Below are 20,877 nucleotides of genomic sequence, written 5' to 3'. Positions count from 1 at the left end.
CACAGAGATGTCCTAGTTTGGAAGTTCTCAAAAACAAACACTTGGAGCGTCTCTGAAAGTCTCCCCCTCCCTCTCTCCCCATCAGGCTTTGCATGCAGGTCCCTGGATCCACAACTACCATCAAAGCCCTCAATCACAAATTAGTCTTCTGAGTTGATGGATAACACAGGAAATACTGAATCCAAACCAGGAGGATGAAAACTGATGATATTTTATCATATAATAATTTATTATATAATATCAGATAATAAGAATCATACTTGATATTAAAAATAAAAGAAGAAAGAATTTCTTTTATGCCAAAAATCATTAGGATGTTAAGATCATATTCCATGAAGATATTTTGTAAATTTCCTACCAGAAATATATCAAAACTCAATTTTTGATTTGTAATATGCATTGCTAAGAACTTCATTTACAACTTAAAAAGGCGATTTTCTCAATAGTTTGATTTTTTTTTTTTTTTTTTTTTTTTTTGCACCGTCAGATTCCAGATATTCAAATAGTTGTATCTCTGCCAAATATTGTCATACCGTAACAAACAATACATCAGTGGAAAGCTTGTTTATTCAGCAGATGATGTATAAATCTCAACTTTAAAAAAATTGACCCTTATGACTGGTTTTGTGGTCCAGGGTCACAATTTATCTTTGTCTTATTTTAAAATATATATATATATATATATATATATATATACAGTAAATATCTCCATAGGCATGATTCCACTTCATATCCACAGAAATACAGGTGCTTAAAATAATTTTATTCATACCACATAGAAGGCATAAGAAGCAAATAAAATGGCTGACTGGACAAGTACGTGTGTACCAGTGCAAGCAAACTGTACAATAAATACAATTCATACATTTCATTATCAGTCAGTCGCACGCCTCATTTAACAAAAATGCTCTCTTTGCATCTAAAGGAACTTGCTTCTGTTGCTCACAGTGAAGGGACAAGAAAACAACAGTTTATGCATGCGCTGGGACACTGGGACTTTAGACTGAAGTCTTGATGAATTAATCACATATGATACATGAGTCCTACACTTCCTCATATGCAGCTGCCAATTAATTTCAAGCATAATCATGGAACGCATGTTCCAAATTGAACACACATGCATATATGTGTATAAACCATCAAACACCACAAATCATCAAGAGTGCTCCCAGCTTGAGCATATGGTTAATTCATGAGGTGAAGCATGGTGAAAATGAATTCTGATTATCATTATTAGAGCAACACATGTTTATTTAATTGCATTTGTGAATAATAAGGCTGTTCACAAATTGGTCTGCATATAAGTATATGCTAATTACTAGAGAGGTAATATGAATAAACAGGTGCTTGAAAGACTTAATAGGAAGTGTCTGTGTGTGTGAGAGAGTGTGTGTGATGACACACCGAACAACCATAAATATTATGAAGGCACAAACACAGAGAGAAAAGGGTAGGAAGAGTATGAGGATGCAAAACAATTCATATTATGAAAGCACAGGTGTGCAAAGCTTCTAATATTTTTGGAGGAAATCACATTCTACCTGTATTTAATTCTACTGAGAAGTATTTTTGTATGCTGTCTACATAAGACATTCTTCTAATTCCAATAGTTTGGTTATTAACATGTTAGCAATTCTTTTCACTATTTCATTACTGTGTAATTTCTCTCAACTCAGTCAACTATTTTCACAATGCATTCTAAAAATGTGTTTCTTTCTCATTACCTTAAAATGTTGTTTAGGTGGGCAACTTCACTAGGTTTTGGAGCACAGCAATATTCCTGCTAATTTAAAGAGTCAATCTAATTTAACTGCTGACCTAAACTGGATTTTGTCGACAGAGTGCCAATAAATGTCTCTCTCCAAAGCCAAAAAGAACATTTCACACCAGATGGCATTTATCTGTCTGTACTCTAAATTATCTGAGAAGACTTTTCTTAAATCTTCAAAATTCATAGTTATTAGCCATCAAAAACAAACGCCTACATGTTTTGCTGTCTTCAGTTTGACAGCCTTCATTCCATTAGCTTTCAATTCATATTTTGACAGGTTGACAGAAATAAGCCTAAAACTGAAAAAAAGCAAATTAATGAGAGACAGATGAAACACACTTTCGTGGCATGAGTGAGTACAGCTCGTAAGTAGAAAAGAAAAATCATTGGTGGTGTTATGGCTATATCCTATCTGACACATTACTGAAATAGAGTGTTTGTGTGGGTGCATGCTAATGCTGTTAGCGCCTCTGTTGCTTCTATATGCAAGTGAGGGCAAAAAGTTTAATTAACACACGATCAAATGTCAGTGGTCTGACACAGCAATTATAACCATGGATCCACGATAATTGATTTAATGAAGAAAGAGACGTGGGGTGTGTGAAGTGATCCAAGTTCAATTAATCTTTTGTTTAGAAAATTGACTAATTGTGGGCATTTCAGGCAGTATTTACTCTAGAAGCTGCTTATGACAGACATTGTGTGTGTGTGTGTGTACTTGTTTTTGCTACATTGTGGGGACCAAATGTCCCCACAAGGATAGTAAAACCTGAAATTTTTGACCTGCGGTCCCTGCAATGTTAAAACATTATTAAAAATAGTAAATGATGTTTATCTAAAAGTGTAATGATGCAAATATGTTTTCTGTAAGGGGTAGGTTTAGGGTTAGGGTTGGGTTAGGGGATAGACAATATCATTTTGTCAGTATAAAGACTATAGAAGTCTATGGAGAGTCCCCACAATTCACAAAAACAAACGTGTGTGTGTGTGTGTATCGGGCATTTGCCTAGTGCAGAAATAAAAATGCAAAGATTGACAGAATGATAAAATCATACGATAGATAGATTGATAGATAGATAGATATATATAGATAGATACATAGATAGATAGACAGATCAACAGAATAACAATGACAGAACAATAGAACAATAGACAGAACGACAGAACAAACAAAGGAACGAATGAACAAACAAACGATAGATAAATAGATAGATAGATGATAGATAGATAGATGATAGATAGAACAATAAAACAATAGAATGATAGATCAACAGAATAACAATGACAGAACGATAGATAGAACGATAGATGGACAGAACAACAGACAGAATAATAGAACAAGAGAATGGTAAGAGAGAACGACAGAACGAACGAACGAACGATAGATAGATAGAACAACAAAACGATAGAATGATAGATAGATCGCCAGAATAACAATGACAGAATGATAGATTAACAGAACAATAGATAGAATGATAGAACAATAGAACAACAAACAGAATGACAGAAAAAAAACAAACGATAGATAGATGATAGATAGATAGATAGATAGACAGATAGACAGATAAATAGATAGAACAATAAAATGATAGAATGATTGATAGATAGAACGATAGATAGATCGACAGAATAACAATGACAGAACTATAGATTAATAGAACAATAGATAGAATGATAGAACAATAGAACAATAAACAGAATGACAGAAAAAAACGAACAATAGATAGATGATAGATAGATAGATAGATAGATAGAACAATAAAATGATAGAATGATTGATAGATAGATAGAACGATAGATAAATCGTCAGAATAGCAATGACAGAACGATAGATTAATAGAACAATAGATAGAATGATAGAACAATAGAACGATAAACAGAATGACAGAAAAAAACGAACGATAGATAGACAGATAGATAGATAGATAGATAGATAGATAGATAGATAGATAGATAGATAGATAAATAGAACGATAAAATGATAGAATGATAGATAGAACGATAGATAGATCGACAGAATAACAATGACAGAATGATAGATTGATAGAACAATAGAACAATAAACAGAATGACAGAACAAACCATAGATAGATAGATAGATAGATAGATAGATAGAATGCTGGATGACATGCATCTTTTTGAATTGCATTTGCAATGTGCAACTATCAAAAACATCAATAACCATATCACCTTTGGATGGAGGGATGGGTGAGTGTGTGGTTGTCTATCAGCCAAAGAGGCGCTCACACCTGGTGCTGGGTCTAGTGGGTCTTTTTTTTCTCTCTGCATTTTACACACACACACAGAGTCCACTTAATAAAAAGATGTTTTGAAATGAAACCAATGGACTGATTATAGCCATCTGAGACATCAGCAAGATTTCAAAAACATGAATAAACATGCATAAGGTCCCACACATTAAAGAGCGACTCCAAAATACCTTGTTTGGGCAAGACTGACTTTGAAATGTCTGGCACATCACATGGAGAAGAAGACTTGGATGCTGAATTCAACATGACACTGTGCAACTCATTTACTTTCATAATGCAATATATATTTTTTATATTTTTATTTTCAACTCTTCAACTCGAAAAAAATGACTACCACAGTTGCCCAAAATAATAACAGTTGATATTTGGCTGCAGAAAATGTTTTTACAGTCTAAGTAAAAAAATAGTAAAACAATAAAAAAATAACCATGGCAATAAGGCATTATTATAGTTATTATTATTATATCTTGCTGAAAGATTATGAAGATTTTTTCTTCTTTGGAAAAACACCTGATGAATCCTGCATAATACAACTAAAAACATGCATTTAGAAAGCAACACGACCCAATTTTGATTTCATGTTGACTTTAAGCATAAATCTTGCTGAGTAACAATTAAATGATGTATACTGTAAATATATAATCTTTTCTTCGTTCCATGTCCTATGCCCTTGAGAATATGACTCAAGTTATTAATTTAATTCATTTACTGAGTCGGCAGTATTAAAGCAATAAACTAAGCAATGAATTAAGCAATAAATCAATACATTAAACACAACTGATTTCAAAAGCTTGTGGCTTTTCAGACACTGTGTCTGAAAACTATAATGAGAGCAATAAGTTTGTGTGTGTTTTCTTCCATTTTAGGAGGTAGGTTACAATCAAGGTGACCTATTTCTAACGGTTATCTGAAAAATTAAAAAAACGGTACCATGAAGCAACTAAGAAACAAGGTGATATCTGGTGTGCAATCTAGAGAAAACAGCATACTGAATACGTGACCAATTTATTTATAAGCACAGGCACAAATTGTTCAATTTAAATGTAACCTGTTCAATAAAATGACAAGTTTATAGCTGGATGTTTATAGTATTTCTCACAGCGTAAGTGCATTACATAATTCTTTGTGTGACATATTTAAACATGTTGTTGATTGAATTCCAGACGATATGCGTTTCCTCTGCCAGAGTTGTCCATGTATCATATGGGTGCTCATTAATGAGGAAGGCTTGCTGTCATATGAGCCATTTTACAGGCTGTTACAAGCTATCATTTCTTGAAAGAGCTAACAATATACACATTAAACATATTTAAAGAGCTTTCTTCTTCTCTACCTTGCTAATAAAAAAAACAGCTTAGACCAGCATGAATTTCCATGTTGGACCAGGCTAGTTTAAGGTGGTTACAGATGGTCTGGTGCTGATCATTGCTGTTACCCAGCAAAAAAAATGATATAGTGAGTATGAGTAAGGGTTAGTTCACCCAAAATGATAATTCTGTCATCATTACCATCATGCAATTATATCATTGGGTAATTATACTGTATATAAATTGCGGGCATCATGGCAAATTTTGCTGCTGAAAAATGATCAATTATAGTCATGTTTTGGGGTGTACTAATTGGTCGGACCGGGAAAAATATTTTAAGTACTATAGACCACCTAAGGTTATTACAAATCAAGGAGAAGAGTGCAAAAAATTGTCTGAGGAACAAAAGGCATTTGTGGTTGGCCAAACTGAACCAGGATTTCCAGGGCAACATTCGTGTTTGTTCTTATTTCCGGGCAGGTAGGTGAAATATTAGTCTAATATCTTAATTAATACTGGTCTTATGTATCTTTACCACCTTTAGTTTGTCAAAATATTGCTTCTCTATATGATTCAGCAGCTTCCACATTTTTCCCGTGGTTTAGACAGCATAAATTAACAGAACAACATATTCAGTAGTACATTAACCGTGCAATCAATGCTGTTGTTACATCCGAGTATCTCCAATATGGCTGTGCATCCGATCTGACCAAATTGTAATATAAGTGCAAACCCTATATGTATTCATGCTTCCAAATCATCTCTCTAATGTCAACTTCACACAGGCAAAACCCTCAAAACAGTAATTTATTACTAGTTTCAACTACAGTTTGAGCCTCAGCATGCGGTATTTGCTACTTTCAAAACAACCCACCACTTTTCATTCAAGCAACATTTTCTTGTTCAAAATGAACCCGTTTTTATTGAAGGACATTTCAATGAGGTTGAATTTAGTAAATTTATTGTACAGAGAATGCTTCACAGCATATAGCGAAAGCAAGGGGGTTTATCTGCAGGTCAGTTGGTTTATTTTTTACGATCGATTTTCTGCTCTGAGGCATTTAGTGACAATGGGAGTCCAAAGCAGCAATTGCAAAAATGAAAATAACAGAACCCTCCAAAACAGCCTTCTATCACTCTCAATCAATGTTTGAGAATTTGAACAAATTTAATTCAGTAAATGTCCTAAAAAATTTATTTAAAAACTAAACCCACAGCAATACAAAGCGATTAAACAGCTGAATTAATTACTTTATAACGACCCGAGCTAGAAAACTCATTTTCGGAGGAATAATTTGTTTTCAGCGGATACCAATTAAGCATTGATTGTGCATATTAAGGACTACGCTTCATCCATTATGCCAGTATCAGTCACCAGCAGACAGACACACACACAAACACACACACAAAGTCCTCAACTTTATCCCTTCTCATAAAGTTTATTAAAAAAGCAAGCCTGTATTGAACCTACACAATGTGCTGTTGTTTAGAATGAGTGTCCACAATGTCTGAGTTGCTTAGTGTTTCCAAAAAGCACCAGAAAATTAGTCCATACATTTCCAAGACTTCAGGAGTCAAGTGATAGCTTTGTTTGATGAACAGAAGCCATTTTTCACTGAAAATCTTTTCTTAAATCGAAAACGTTTATGTATTCCATTCAAAACAAACACTTTTCACACATTCAGTCATTTAAGATCTAAAAATCAGCAAATCACAGATTTTCTAATCAATTTCTTCTATAAGATTTGGACAAATAATCCCATCCAAAACTCATGCCACTAATTAAAGGGATAGTTCAACCAAAAGTGAAAATTCTGTCATTAATTACTCACCCTCATGTAGTTCCAAACCCGTAAGACCTTCGTTCGTCTTCAGAACAAAAATTACGATATTTTTGATGAAGACAACGCGTTGTTGTGTATGCAAGGTCAGAAAGCTCTCGGATTTAATCAGATATATATCTTAATTTGTGTTCCGAAGATGAACGAACGTCTTATGGCTTTGAAACGACATGAGGGTGAGTAATTAATGACAGAACTTTCATTTTTGGGTGAACTATTATTTAAAGTCAAAATTTGAAATGTCGCTCAGACTAATGCTGAAAGCATCAAGTAGACACAGAAATCAGCCTACGAATTGCTTACGTATAGTTAAACATTAAACTGGGATATGAAAAAGTAGTTTACTGCTGAAAAAGTGACAGAGAATAGGCCTCACTCATGAAATATTCATCCGTAAACCGTCAGATTCAATTCAGTACAACAATTTATGTAAGAATGGTGTCGCTCTGCTTGTGTTTCATGAGGCCAAGTGAAGTCAAAGTTTACTTCTCAAAGTTTATTCATCAAAACAAACTCCTGTAGCAGGGATTTTCTATCTAATCCTTTATTGTGGTTGGAGGTTTGTTAGATTTAAGTCTAGGCCATACAGTAAATAATATCACATTTCCATTCCAGTGACATACTGTTTACAGCGGTATTGTGTTCAGCCCTGGTGCTTAGAATAAAGTGTGACTCATTGCTGAATATATTCACCGTAGAGTAACTGTGCTGATTTGTTGCTCCACCGCTTTAAAGTTCTCACTTCTGCTAGCCGAAAAGTGGGCCAGTAGACAACAAGCACAGTGTTCAATCAAAACCATCGTAAACATCAGTGAAAATTCTGCTATTAAAGCTAAAGATAACTGAGATTGATCGCCTTTGGAGTCATTCTCCTACCGACTTACTCCAAAGCACATGTTGCCCACAGCAGATCTTTGGCTGCAAGGTCGTTTGTAAAACACGTCGCTCTCTCTCCCATTTGCTCCAGAAAACATACAAATGACATCAAGATGCCAAAATAGACCACATCAGACGTTCTGAAGCAACTTGAGTAGAAACACAATTTTCAAAACCATTTTTCCACTGCAAACAAACCATTTAGATCTTCAGCTGTTAGATGACAGGCTGATCAATGCTAAGCAAACAGATCCAAATGAACTTCTTGATAAAGCAGATGAAAAGGTAAACAAACCAGGGAAAATAAATTAATCTGTGCACACTAAACTTTCAAATAAAACAAAATAAATAAACACTATGAAAACATCGTGGCAGTCTTTTATGTGGAAACTCAAAGCTGCTGAGGTGACAGATTGAAACTGTGTAACTTTAAATAGTTATGAATATGATAGTTGCCGCACTTTGTTGATATGATTAAATGAGCAGTGTTTGAACCCCTTTTTGAATAGCCGACATATGCACATCAAAGACTGCATGTCAGATGAATTTTATAATAATGAGTGTAATACAAACTATAATTATGATTATGATTTGTATTACTAGGTGAAAGTTATTTATTGTTTCTACTTTGTGTTCTTCATGCTTCATCTTACTACTTAAACACACCTAGCAGGTTGAATGGAAACATCTGTGATGTTTACAAAAGACATCTTGAAACGCTTTTTTCAAATTCTAACTGTCCTGTAAGAAATCCCAAAGAGAATAGGGCTTTATTATCACAATCTTACCAGATTCTCTTTTTTATTAGACAGTCACTCCTTAAGAAACCTATTCAGGAGATTTGAAATCTTACAATTTTAATGTTAACAACTCTGGAAATGTATTTATTTTTGACAAATTGCACAAAAAATCAAGACCTGCTCATAAGCTGCTGTATTCCATCCTCGCCACATGTTGTTTCATAAAGGTCTGAATGAGTGTATCCAATGAAACATGTAAAACAATATTTCAGTCCTGTAAATTGGAGCTCAACAAGACAGAGGAACCACCATCCCTCCTCCTCGCCCTCATTTTCTGTCTCTCTCTATTTGTGTCATTTACACAGATGTAACCTGACACAGCACACCCAAGTGCTTTATTCATTGCTGTACCCAAGTGACTGTCTTACAGATTGTAGAGTTTGCTGTAACTACACAAGCTTGCACCCTGAACAGGAATTTACCATGACTGTGAATCTGTTCCAACACATAGCAAGCTGCCTACCTAGACAGCACTGAAGGCAACATATGCGCTGTCCCAAAATAACAGCAGTTTCAAAATTCCAAAAATGTTGCCAAATTCATTCAAAGTGTCGGTAAATATTGCATTTTATTCAATAATGAAATTATATATTTTTAACCCCAAAATGCATTTGTGATGCATTTTAAATAATTCATCTGTTTATTTTAGGTGCGCAGTTTGAGGGTTTGACATATTGCAAAATTTTCATTTAAATGTACGGATTTTGACAAAGCAACAGTCAAACTTGCTAGTCAAATCAGGCAAGACAGATTGCAATTTTTATGTAAACAGAAAAGCCAATAGTTGAAATAGCATGTCAGAGAAATGACTGTATGAGACAGTACCACTGTTATTTCATATGTAGGCCTATTATTCATAGTAACGAAATGCAATACATTTCAACTAAGGCATGGTGGGCTTTAGGGGGTTGCTTGGATAATATAAATTCATGTACTCTGTATGCATTAATATCATCCAAGCAAGCTCCTGAAGTCTGACATGTCTCAGCTGAAATGTATTGCATTTAGTTGCTTTGTAAATATTAGAATACATACTTCAATGACGATTTTGACTTCCTCTATCTTATTGTTTGTATCAATGGTAATGAAGTTAAAGCCATGTTCAATGCTGCTATTTATACTTTACAATAGACCTACAGTGAAAAAAACTTTGGCACTGAATTGGTTTTCAGGATAGATGAAGACTTGGCAACCAAACAACATGCTAACACCAAACTCTATTAAACTCTGTTTTGAGGCTATATTCACCACTAAACAGAATAATTTAATTTTTTATAACATTTCAAAGTCAATTAAACAATTTACTTTATATATACACACACGTTTCAGTAAACTTGTGTTCAGTAAGTCTTGAATGACTGATCCTATGTATGGCCTGCTGTTTTATAACCACTTATGTGTGTCTCAAGTTCTAAACTCAAGCAGCAAGTAAAAGGCATGGGTATTTGAGTTTCATTTCATTAAATTGAAGACAATTACCAATGAACCACCATGTAGAGATGTTAAAACACTGCAGTCAGAAGTTCACGAGTGACTTTCTTATCTCTGACTACATGAGGGAGATTATAATTGAGGGGAAGGTAGATATTGTTGTCAGACAAACTAGTGATTGTCTGTTGTTTGTTCTGGGGTTGTAAGTGCATTTCTCTGGGTGAAAGCGCCTGCTAAATGACTTAATGTAAATATAAATTTCACTTGAATGAGAGACGGGGAGTGTGGAAGTGGTGGGGTGTTTATTGTAATGCTTTTAGTCCCATGCTAGCAATGTTGGCCATAGCGCATGTTCAATGGAGCAAAATGAAGATAAACAACCTCCATTTCGAAGCTTTCTCTAAACCACCGGGGCCTCTAATGCATCCCTAATGTGTGTAATGTGTGCTTGTGTTTTTGTGTGTTTTTGGGTGGGAGAAAAACTGTTCCTTGCTACTTAAAATGCAAAAAACATGTTGAAAAATATGTTTGTCACTTATTCTTCTGCTTTGGACTAATATTTGGAGAAAAATCAGTCATGAGAATATGATATTTTCAAAAACATTTGGCAGTTGAATGCGCAAATGTTCTTGTCGTCCTATTCTTGATTGCCAGATGGTTCTCTGTAAGTTAAACACTAACAGTCTTCTCTCTCTCACACACATAAAATCGACATCTCTATGTGCTAAATCAGCTGATTTTGATAAAATTCGACCATTTATTTCTGAAAAAAAAAGTGTTTTACGAACACAGTGCAGCAAGTCTAACTCTGGACTGTGTACAAGTTTTCCGTTGGAAATTTTGAAGATGACCTCTCTGTATCGTGTAACTTCCCATTACACAATTAAATACCCTTCTTCTGCCCTCTACATCCATCATGCCATAAAGCATTAACAGGCTTCATAACATATTTATGATTTGTTTGTGCCCAATAAATGCTTAAAATTATGACTAAATTCATTCTTGAATACAAATACTCCCCAGCATTACATGATATGGAGGCTGGCTTTGGGGCCTTCAAAAATGAAACTTCTATTATTCACCCCACAAATTTCCAAAGCACATTAACACTCACCATTTCGCACACTTAGCGAGTAAATAAGAGAGGGAATCCAAACAATAAAGATGGCTCTGAATACAAGATGTTGTGCAGTGCCAAGTTGTGGAAAAACAGTCTTTGCTTTGCCTTCCTTCTGATCCCAACATTAAGCAAGAGTTTATTTTTAATGAAGATGCAGACCACATCAGTAAGAACTTGGTCCTTTGTTTACTTAATACTGCAGATTCATTTACAAACCAGACTCAATTTGATGCAGGATTTTTAGAAAGGTTGAAACTAAAAGACGATGCTGTGCCGACTATATTGGAATCCGACAGTAATGTCGCACCACACAGGTGTAACTGATTTTATAGACCAATTCGGTGTTTGCAAACAGTGATGATGGGTTTTTTTTGTGGACGGAGCCTGTCTGGTGGCAGAAAATAGCAGTTTTTAAGTGGCAGTCTATGGGGAACCATAGAATAAAAGAATACAAAGATAAATTTGAGTTCATATTTCAAAATTCTGACTTTATTTTCGCTATTCCAAGATTCCTCAGAATGGACAAACTGGCTATTGTTGAGTTAAATCGAGTTAGAAAAAAAATACAAGATATAAACTTGATTTGTGAGATAAATGTAAAATGTTATAGGTTTAAATACTGTAGTATTTAATGCTGTAACTGTAGGGCTAATATAATATGTTCCCCATGCAATGCATATAAAAATATTATGTAGACCTATTGTTTAACTCAAATATATGCTTTAAATGCTTTAAATGGAGTTTTTGACCACATTATTCTATAAAAATGATTTGCATTCCGATTCTGACATTCAAAGGTACAGCAATACATTTTAACCCTTTTTCTGTGCATTTTTCACGTTTCACGCCACTTGCTACCAGTGTTTTTCTGCCACCACAATGTGTGCGGCTGCAAGTAACGTAACTGTGACCTCTACTCTAAACTGGTCTATTGCATAGTCACTATAGCTTTGTCTATTTTTACAGATCATTTGTATGAGTATTGATGGGTTTTTACCCTAAATTACAGCAGTGCCCATTTATGAAGGATGTAGGCTGTCAAACATACACAATTGTTAATCATACTAGGGGGCGTTTACTTTTGAGTCTACAATCCGCTGTGACAAAACAGAACAGAAAATAACCTATTCTTCTATTATGTAATGTAAAATTTTTGATAACATTATAAGGGGACCTCAGAGAACAGTACAAAATAATTTAAAAAAAGGCAGTTCATGACCCCATTAAAAACTGGTGCACCACAGTTACGGGACACACATTGACCTTTGCCGTTTGGCGTCACTAACACCAAACCTTGCAGGACCTGGCATTTGGTATGTGGAGATGTTTGTTTCATTCGGTCCAACCCTGCATGGAATCTCTTGGTCAGAGATGCCTTGTCCCTGACAACTGCTACAAGGACAAACATTGAAAACAGCTACAGCATGCACATACAACCCTTACTAAAGTAAAAGCTCTACCAGCACATATTTTAAGAAACTGAAACCACGGCACAACTTGAATACAAGTGACAGAGCAAAATGTAAAAGCAAAACTATTAAAATGCCTTGTTTAGTGGCCAATTTCAAAGACCTTCATAGAAAAAACAATCCCTGAATGCACTGTGCCGATAGATATATAAGCAACATCACACGATTACCAGTGTGTTATCACTCCATATCAGCATGGCTGTGATTTGAGGCCACGTTAAAATATACTGTTAGCTCAACATGTCAAACAGTGGTGAAATCAATTTGATCAATCAAGTCAAGTCAATTTGTGTAAGTGTAGAACTTTTTAAATTGGTCCCTTTTGAAGTTTTTTTTTTTTTTTTATTTTGATGCTGACTGGAGGCAGTAAGTTTTGAATTAGACCTTGGGCTTCCACATGCCCAATTACTGAAAAAAAACAACACCAACTGGTTTACAGTCCACACTGTGGCTAAAACCTCTGACGCCTGTAATAAGAATTGTAACCACTAAAATATTGATCAGAACCTCGCTGACTTGTTTTAAATCATAAAAGGATGTGTTTATCTTTGGGTACTTTGTTATTGGCTGCGTGGGTCGTGTCGTGTGGTGGCACTGTAAACACTTTCATCTGTAAGGAACTGTGAAATCACGCATCTCTTCCAATTAAGTGAGTAAACTTTGATGCTGGTTATAACATCATAGTTCCTCAGCTTTAAAAAGCCCTAGCAAAACTCATCTTTTAAAAACGAGCACAGGTCACATTTCATCAGAGTCAAATAACAGTTTCATTTCTTCATATTTGGAGCGAATATTTACAGGCCTCTCCTATCGCAATCATCAGAAGCCTTGACTCTGAGAAAAGAGACAATAAAAAACCCACTTCATTTGCTCATCAGCGTTTTAGCTGACTGTGTAAAGCGGCATGTCAGTTTGCCCTAAATTTATTTTTAATTAATTTTTAATTAATGAGCTTCCAGTTCAAGTAGTGCATGGCACTGAAATAATTCCAATTCAGATAATAAACTACAGTAGTTCTCACGGACTAATCCTGCATAACTGATAAACTCACTCGATGACAAGCCAGCAATGAAATTGAAAAGATGTTAATATGGCACTTGTACAATCCCGCATAATGTGAACCGTGGCCTTCTGGGCTTCCAGAAACCAATGAATGGTACATATGCGCAGACTGCCGAGTTACCACTTAAATTCAAAGGCAAAGTAGGCACTTCAACATGTAATACTCAACAACAAAGATGCACTAATCTCATCATTTATGAATGCTGAAGAAAAAATCTATTGGTGTGAAAGCAGATTAGAAACGACAGAAAGGCCTCTGTCCAAAAGCCAATGCTTTGACTCAAAGTCAATGCTACAGGCATCAACAAGAGAGAAAAAGAAAAGAAAGAAAGAAAGAAGAAACAGCTGAAACCGATTTCAGAGGGTAGGACTGAAACAATGAGGGAATTAAAGAAAGGGTTTACATGTAAATTCAAATCAAAATTGCACTGTGTGAAAATGTTCTTATGTTGTCTGGCTTTGATCTCACTCTAAATAAGATTCATTACTGTCATACCCGATAAATACGCTAACTTTTGGTTGAAGAGAGAAGAGAGGGGGTGGAAAGACAGGCCGTCGAGCATGTCTTGTGCATGTAATGATCGCCTGATAATACTTAAGTGCGGAAGGCAGATGTGTTCAGACAGGCAGAGCGAATTAAATCCAAGTGTTTATTGCCAAGCATTTCCTCAAAGCTCTTTAATTCTTCTCAGTGAATACGAGCAGTTATATTGTTGTTCGTAATAGACCACCTGTCGGCAAACTATCAAAAGTTATTTTTTCCTAATCATTCAGGATGATTATTATAATGAAACGTGGTTAGCAATAAACCAATTAAATCACTTCGTTTACTACCGAAATTAAGAGGTCTATACTCATTTGGCCACTTTAGAATAAAAGAGACACAAAGGCTTTGGTTAATGACACAGTCTGGGTCACGACTGGGGGAGGGACGGGTCTAAGAGCAGACAATACGAGCGAACAATAAAGGCACAACGGCTTTTGGGGCCTGATACTAATGTTGCACTCATGCGTAAACACACACGCAGTCACACAGCAAGCCACTTTGAAATTCTTTAAGGGTGTCAGTGTGAGAAATGTGGGGCAACACACGGTAAAAGAGGGTAAATGAGCAGAGCAACAATGAAGAGAAGAGGGCCAAGACAGGCTAGATGTAAATTAGAACCAAAACATATGCACTCATTTAGTTCCCAATACAGAAACCACCAAAAGACTTTCCTGGAGGGAAAGTAATTTACTTGGGCATTGTGTGAGAAAATGCACAAAATCAGAACATACTGAAATTTGTACATATGGTTAAAAGTGCACTAGGAACATTTTTCACTTAAAAAATGTTTTTTGCAAAAGCAGTGATGCACCAAAAATAAATAAATAAATCAATAAATATATATTTTTTTTTTTTACTGAAAAAGAAATTAAAGTTTTGAAATGAAATTTATGTTGCAGTGAAGGTGGCGGTAGAGAGTCTAATGCAATCATTGTTTAGGACAACAAATGAAATTTTCAAAAAATACACATTATTAATCTATAATACACCTTCAAGCATCTGAGCCATTATATAAAGCTCATCCTAGAAATATGTTTACAGTTTCTTAAGAAAATGCCTTTCCTTCAGTAAAAGTTTGGAATTTTACACTAACAAAAGCTCAAAGTTGCCAAGTTTAACTTTTGCGCAGAATTGGAAAATCGCTTCCACCCAACGAGTCAAAGAGAACACAAAAAAAACTGTCTAATCAATATTATTCACCAACATCTCAAGGTTTCTCGAGGTTTCGCTCATATCTGTAGCATGAACTGTGCGGGATGGGCTATATGTCAATGTTCAAAACTTTAGTTTGAATCATAACAATAGTATTCCTTAATAAACTCTACTAATGATTCTTGATTTACTTTGACTTAATAAACAACCAGCCTGGCCATAGAGTCAAGAGTGGAGGACTTGTTTGAATATTTATGGCAACTGTGTTTCATTAAGAGGTGGAAAGCAGTACGGTGTTTGAGTGTGCCAGTGGGAGCATGGCAGGGGATTGTGGGAAGGGTGCAGTACGTACTGGAGTGTGGCACTGGGTGTAATTCTGAGCAGTTCTTATTCAGCCCCTGCAGGAGTTTGTCATCCGGGATCAAAAGCCCATCTGACCAGAGCGGCACAGAGAGAGGCTTCAGACACAAGGAGCAGTTTTCATGCCGTGCCGACCCTGCCAGGGCCTGCGCACACGGACACGCGCGCACACGAACAAGCAATCACATCAATCTCGATTTCATTCTATCATGCCCACACTCTCTCTCTCTCTCTCTCTCGGCTTTTCTGCGTTTTGCCTCCCTCCATCATTATGTTCTCCTCCACTCCACTTTCCCCCCTCTCTTCCTCTGCTTTAGCTAACGCACAGGCTTTTCTTTCCTTTTTGATTTGATAGACATCCCAGTGACCCTAAAACTGTCTCTCGTGATGGATGTGAAGGAAGAGCATGGTAAAGAGATGCCAGTGCTCTCCTCCGTAGAGATCTACCCATCCAAAACTACCATCCCATTCCTTCCTCTTTCTTCTTTCTGCACTGCTTCCTCCTTTTCACGCTCCATTCCTCTTTAACATCTGCACCCTCTCTGCTTGTTTCAGCCCACATCTCTTCTCTCATCCCATCTCTCTCGCACCTCTCTTCTTCATCTGATTCTCTGAGGGACCTCGGTGGCGCATCAAGATGTCAGAGCGTTCGAATGCAAACATTCATCACTGACGCGCATTGAGAGCGTACACACAGAAAGCCACTCAGCAACTGACATGCCTGGCAAGAGTCATAAATACAGAGAGCGCAGTCTTGGGACGCCGTGTGACAGTTTCTCAAAAGTTTCAGCTTTTGGGACTGAAGTATTTTAAAAATCTGTTTAGGGTTCAAGGAAAAACCACAAAGACACCTGTTGATGCATGCACGGTAGCAATATTCGTTCACTATGAATTTAACATTGGTCTTTTTCTAGAGACAAAAGGGAAGGAAATAACAAGGCCTACCTTGTATTATTAACATCTTCATGACAGGAAAACTAGAAGAAACCGGCTCTAATTGCATTGCACGGAAGAACAAGTGTCTCACAGGGTTTCCACAACTTTTGACCAATGAACTTCCAAAATTTTATGTCTCTTATTAGTCGATACTTGGGACTACTACCTTAACTACCCTCAAATTTTCCACCTTTGTCTATAATAGGTTCTAAATTCTTTCCATGACAGTGATTTAGAAGGTGAGCTTACGTTGAACTTTTTCTTGCAAGTGGTTTGTTTCTAAATATAACTTCCGAAGAACAAATTTCTTTAAAAGTGAAGCTTTGAATGAGGAGAGACACAAAGCCTTGAGGGATTTCAGGTTTAAAAAGAATAAATTTGATTACGGAAAACTGATGGCGGCACTGCGCGAAATCAAACTGCTGAGATGCTTGACAAAGCAGGATGACTCCGTTTCTGCCATTTTGCCTGACGGGATGTGATCAATAACCTTCTTGACCTCCTTAAGGTTGGGGTTTGGGCCACATCCAAAGCCATAGCGAGACCTTGACATTAACACGGGGAGAAAGCTGAGTCTGCAAGCACGCAGAGAAAGTGAGAGAGGAAAAAAGTGCCATCCACCAAAGCTAAAGAAAAGTCACAGGAGTGGGTGTTCTTGTAAACTGTTTTGAGTCGAAAGCATTCATGCATCTGCATTAATGCAACATCCAAAAGAAAGGGAGATGGATTTCACAGCCCCAACACTGAAAAGCCCACGGCATCTCCATGCCAAATGCGTTTTAATACGGTGAGGCGTCGCTCGCAATACAATCACACTTTTGAATCTTTTAATCTTGCTGCCATTTTAAAGACTGAGATGCTCCCACGCGTGGCACGCAAAATCTGTGCTCTGCTTTAAAACATCCTAATTCAATCAGTAACACACCGCCCCCCTTGAAAAACAGCCTGCCGGGTACCAGAGCGACCCAGCTGGCACTGTATGCAGTCTACAGCCTGATGAAGCCGATTCCAGTCAGGGCTTAACTGAATTCTGCTCTGAATCATAATTCTGAATCTCAGAGTGTGTCAGCGTCCTCTCCTTCACACCCTTTCTCTTTCACATGCATGCACTTCGGAAATTCATGCATCCTGCTCCCTCTACTTGTCAGTTTGACGGTCAGTCAATACGACGTGTGTGTGACCTGAGAAAATGTGCGTGTTGACAGCATATGACCTTTACCGCTTTTGTTGAGACACCCACCCCTCTCTCTCCATGTCCCTCATTCTGTCTGTTCATCTCTCTTTCCATGTCCCCCCTTCTCTCTGTATGTCTCTCTTTTCGTTTCAATCCATCCCATTCTCGTTCTGTGTAGCTTATGTCCGTCTTTTTCTCTCTGTGCCTTATGCTCTTCTATTTCGGGTTCTCTGATACCCTTAAGAGCACTAAATGTTTACCTCGTCTTATTAAGTAACAATCACGGTAAAACTAGACCGTTTTATACATGCACTAGCATCATTACAAGCCACTATTTAAAAACTTGTCAAAATAGTGTTTTAAACCAAAAAGTAACACAAACTCGTTTTATGATACACAACTCGAAACTTACCTTGAGCGCGCAACATGTGGGTATTCCAGAGGAACACAAGGGCAAAAATCCAACCCCACATCCCGCACTTAGCTTTCCCCGTCATCTCCTTCCTAGTATTTCCTTGGCGGTGAATAATCCCGTTAACTTTGCCCTTGGTAAGAGGGCTCTGACCCCCGCTAAAGCTGGAATCTATAACCTCGGCAGATGTGGAGGTTTGCGAGAAAAGCCGAAAGTGAGCGCTCCGCTTCACCGCGTTTACTAGGCGATTCTCATTCATCCCACACGCGGGAGAGTTCAGCTCCGAGTCCGCGACTTTCCCGGTCGCTTGACTTTCATGTCTCACGGCTTTCTGGAAGCTCTCACCCTCGTCCGCGTATTTAGCACTGAAAAAAGCGACACCTTCAAACCTAGAGGACCAAGTCTCCGTACGCTGCTCCAAAATTAACGACACGCTCCGCGAACATCCCTTCACTAATCGCGAACCGCTCTTCTGTGTCCCGAGACGGTTCATGATGTTTCAGTATTGATTCCAGTTAAGTATTAATACGTTTGAGTGTACCGGATTTAATTTATCCGCTTAGAGCGCCAATATCTCCTGTAAAGCCACGTTGTTTTGCCGTATTCGCAGTCGGATTATCTACCCGATCATTTCGAGCATTTTCACGGCATTCAGCGACTCTTGAAGAATCCCTTACAATCCATATCCGTGCTCATTAGATGTGCCTTTATCCGCTTGGAGCAGACCGCGGGAAATGTTCCTTGATTAACTAGTTAGGCGTAATGATACTCAAAAGACTTAATGTATCCAACAGGTTAACCAAGACGCAAAAAGTACCAAGAACGTCCAGTATAAATTCCTCGTAAATGCATAAACACCTGTGAACAGAAAAAGCAGACGTCATAAGTATGCAAATTACGAACGGTGTATTATGACTTACTAATTCATAAACCTGAGCAGATGACAAATCAGATATAGCATACATTTAAAGCATTTCTTGGAAAAGTTGTATTTCTGGGATGTTTTAATAGGCTCTTTCAAAACTTACATACTAAATAAAAATACAACATTGAAATGTTATATCAGTTTTTTGTTTTTTTGTTTTTTTTCACAATCCGTTAGCTACTTCGACTAAGTCGAAAATACTAACTTGCAAATCAGTAAATTAGTCAAATTAATTCAGTACCTGAATGATTCATTAGGGTTTTGATTCACTAAGAACCGGCATAAAATCATCCGACCACACTGGTCGCGCTGCACGCTTTTGATTCACTAAAAAGAGCCGGCTCTTAAGAATCACTCCTTTGGGAATCGGATTACGCTGGACGCTCTCTGTTTCTGTGATTCGTTAAAAAGAACTGACTCATGAGAGTCATTCGTTCGAAGTGGAATGTTTGTAAACTGTGAGACAGCGACACTTTGAAGTGAAGAGTATTTTAGTAGCCTACTGTCTGATGAACGCAAGTTCTAGAACAGTCAATGCATAAAAACTATTTTGTTCTTATGTTTATCTAAAAAAACAAAACGTTATGAATAAGAACCGGTTCTCAGTTCCAAACCCTTATTGTAAACATAAACCAACGCTCACCTTCATCAGCTGTTAAGCTCTGTTCCAGCGGTTACTCCGTAAAAAAAAAGTTGGGTTTTCCAGCGAATCGATGTAAATATTAACTTTGAAAGGTTAAATGACAGTCCTCGCTTAACGCTCTTGCCGTGTGGCTTGGCTGAATGAATGCATCAAACGAAGAGAACTGAGCTCTGTGGCGGTCACCGAACACCTGCTGCCCGAACCGAAGATAAAAGGAAACTTGCAACAAAGCTTCTGTCAGGCAATTCAAAGTTTAGTCGGATGCAAGTAAAATTGCCACTTCTTTAAAAGGCTTTGAATAAGCCGCTCGAGTTTCTCTTCTCTAGAATAATAATTTGTAGAGAGCTGAATTTTCAAGTTGAATTCAGAGTCCCACCCGCTCCGCCCTGCTGAGCGCTGATTGGTCTCCCCTTCTGCACACTACAGCCTATATTATTTTTCATGGAGAGCACGTGGAACAGGAAAGGCTTCTGAAACACGGTGCCATGCGCCCCCAATCAGACAGAAACATTTATGCTCGAAAGTCACACATGAAAAGTTTTCAGATGTCTTTTTAGAAAGTCTCAGAAAGAGGGTTTTGTCGTTACGTAATAAATAATGCAGTGGAGTTTTATAAGGAGTACAAAAAGTATTTCTGTTATTCAAATGTTGCTCCAAACCTGGACGATTTTCTGTCGTCTGTGGATTTTTTTGCAAAATGCCTTGACAGCTCATAAAAACGTCCATATAACTTGCACTAGCTACTGCAAGACTTCTGAATGATACACGTCTGAGAACATCA

At 37.1% G+C, this 20,877-nt stretch overlaps 1 protein-coding gene across 1 annotated transcript in view; it reads right to left on the bottom strand.

Annotated features, from left to right (window-relative positions):
• sdk1b (sidekick cell adhesion molecule 1b) overlaps positions 1 to 20,406 on the bottom strand; it is a 259,703-nt gene extending 239,297 nt beyond the window's left edge. The window contains exons 1-2 of the mRNA XM_051116461.1: positions 20,097 to 20,406; positions 18,529 to 19,386 (exon numbers count right to left, since the gene is read on the bottom strand). Coding sequence (XP_050972418.1) covers positions 18,529 to 19,021 — 493 coding nt within the window. The 5' untranslated portion in view covers positions 19,022 to 19,386; positions 20,097 to 20,406. The remainder of the gene's footprint in view (positions 1 to 18,528; positions 19,387 to 20,096) is intronic.
• Between the last annotated feature and the right edge of the window lie 471 nt (positions 20,407 to 20,877).

Source organism: Labeo rohita, chromosome 1, assembly GCF_022985175.1.
Source record: "Labeo rohita strain BAU-BD-2019 chromosome 1, IGBB_LRoh.1.0, whole genome shotgun sequence".
NCBI lineage: Eukaryota > Metazoa > Chordata > Actinopteri > Cypriniformes > Cyprinidae > Labeo > Labeo rohita.
Note: the sequence above shows the minus strand (reverse complement) of the source record. Positions and strands in the feature narration are given on the sequence as shown.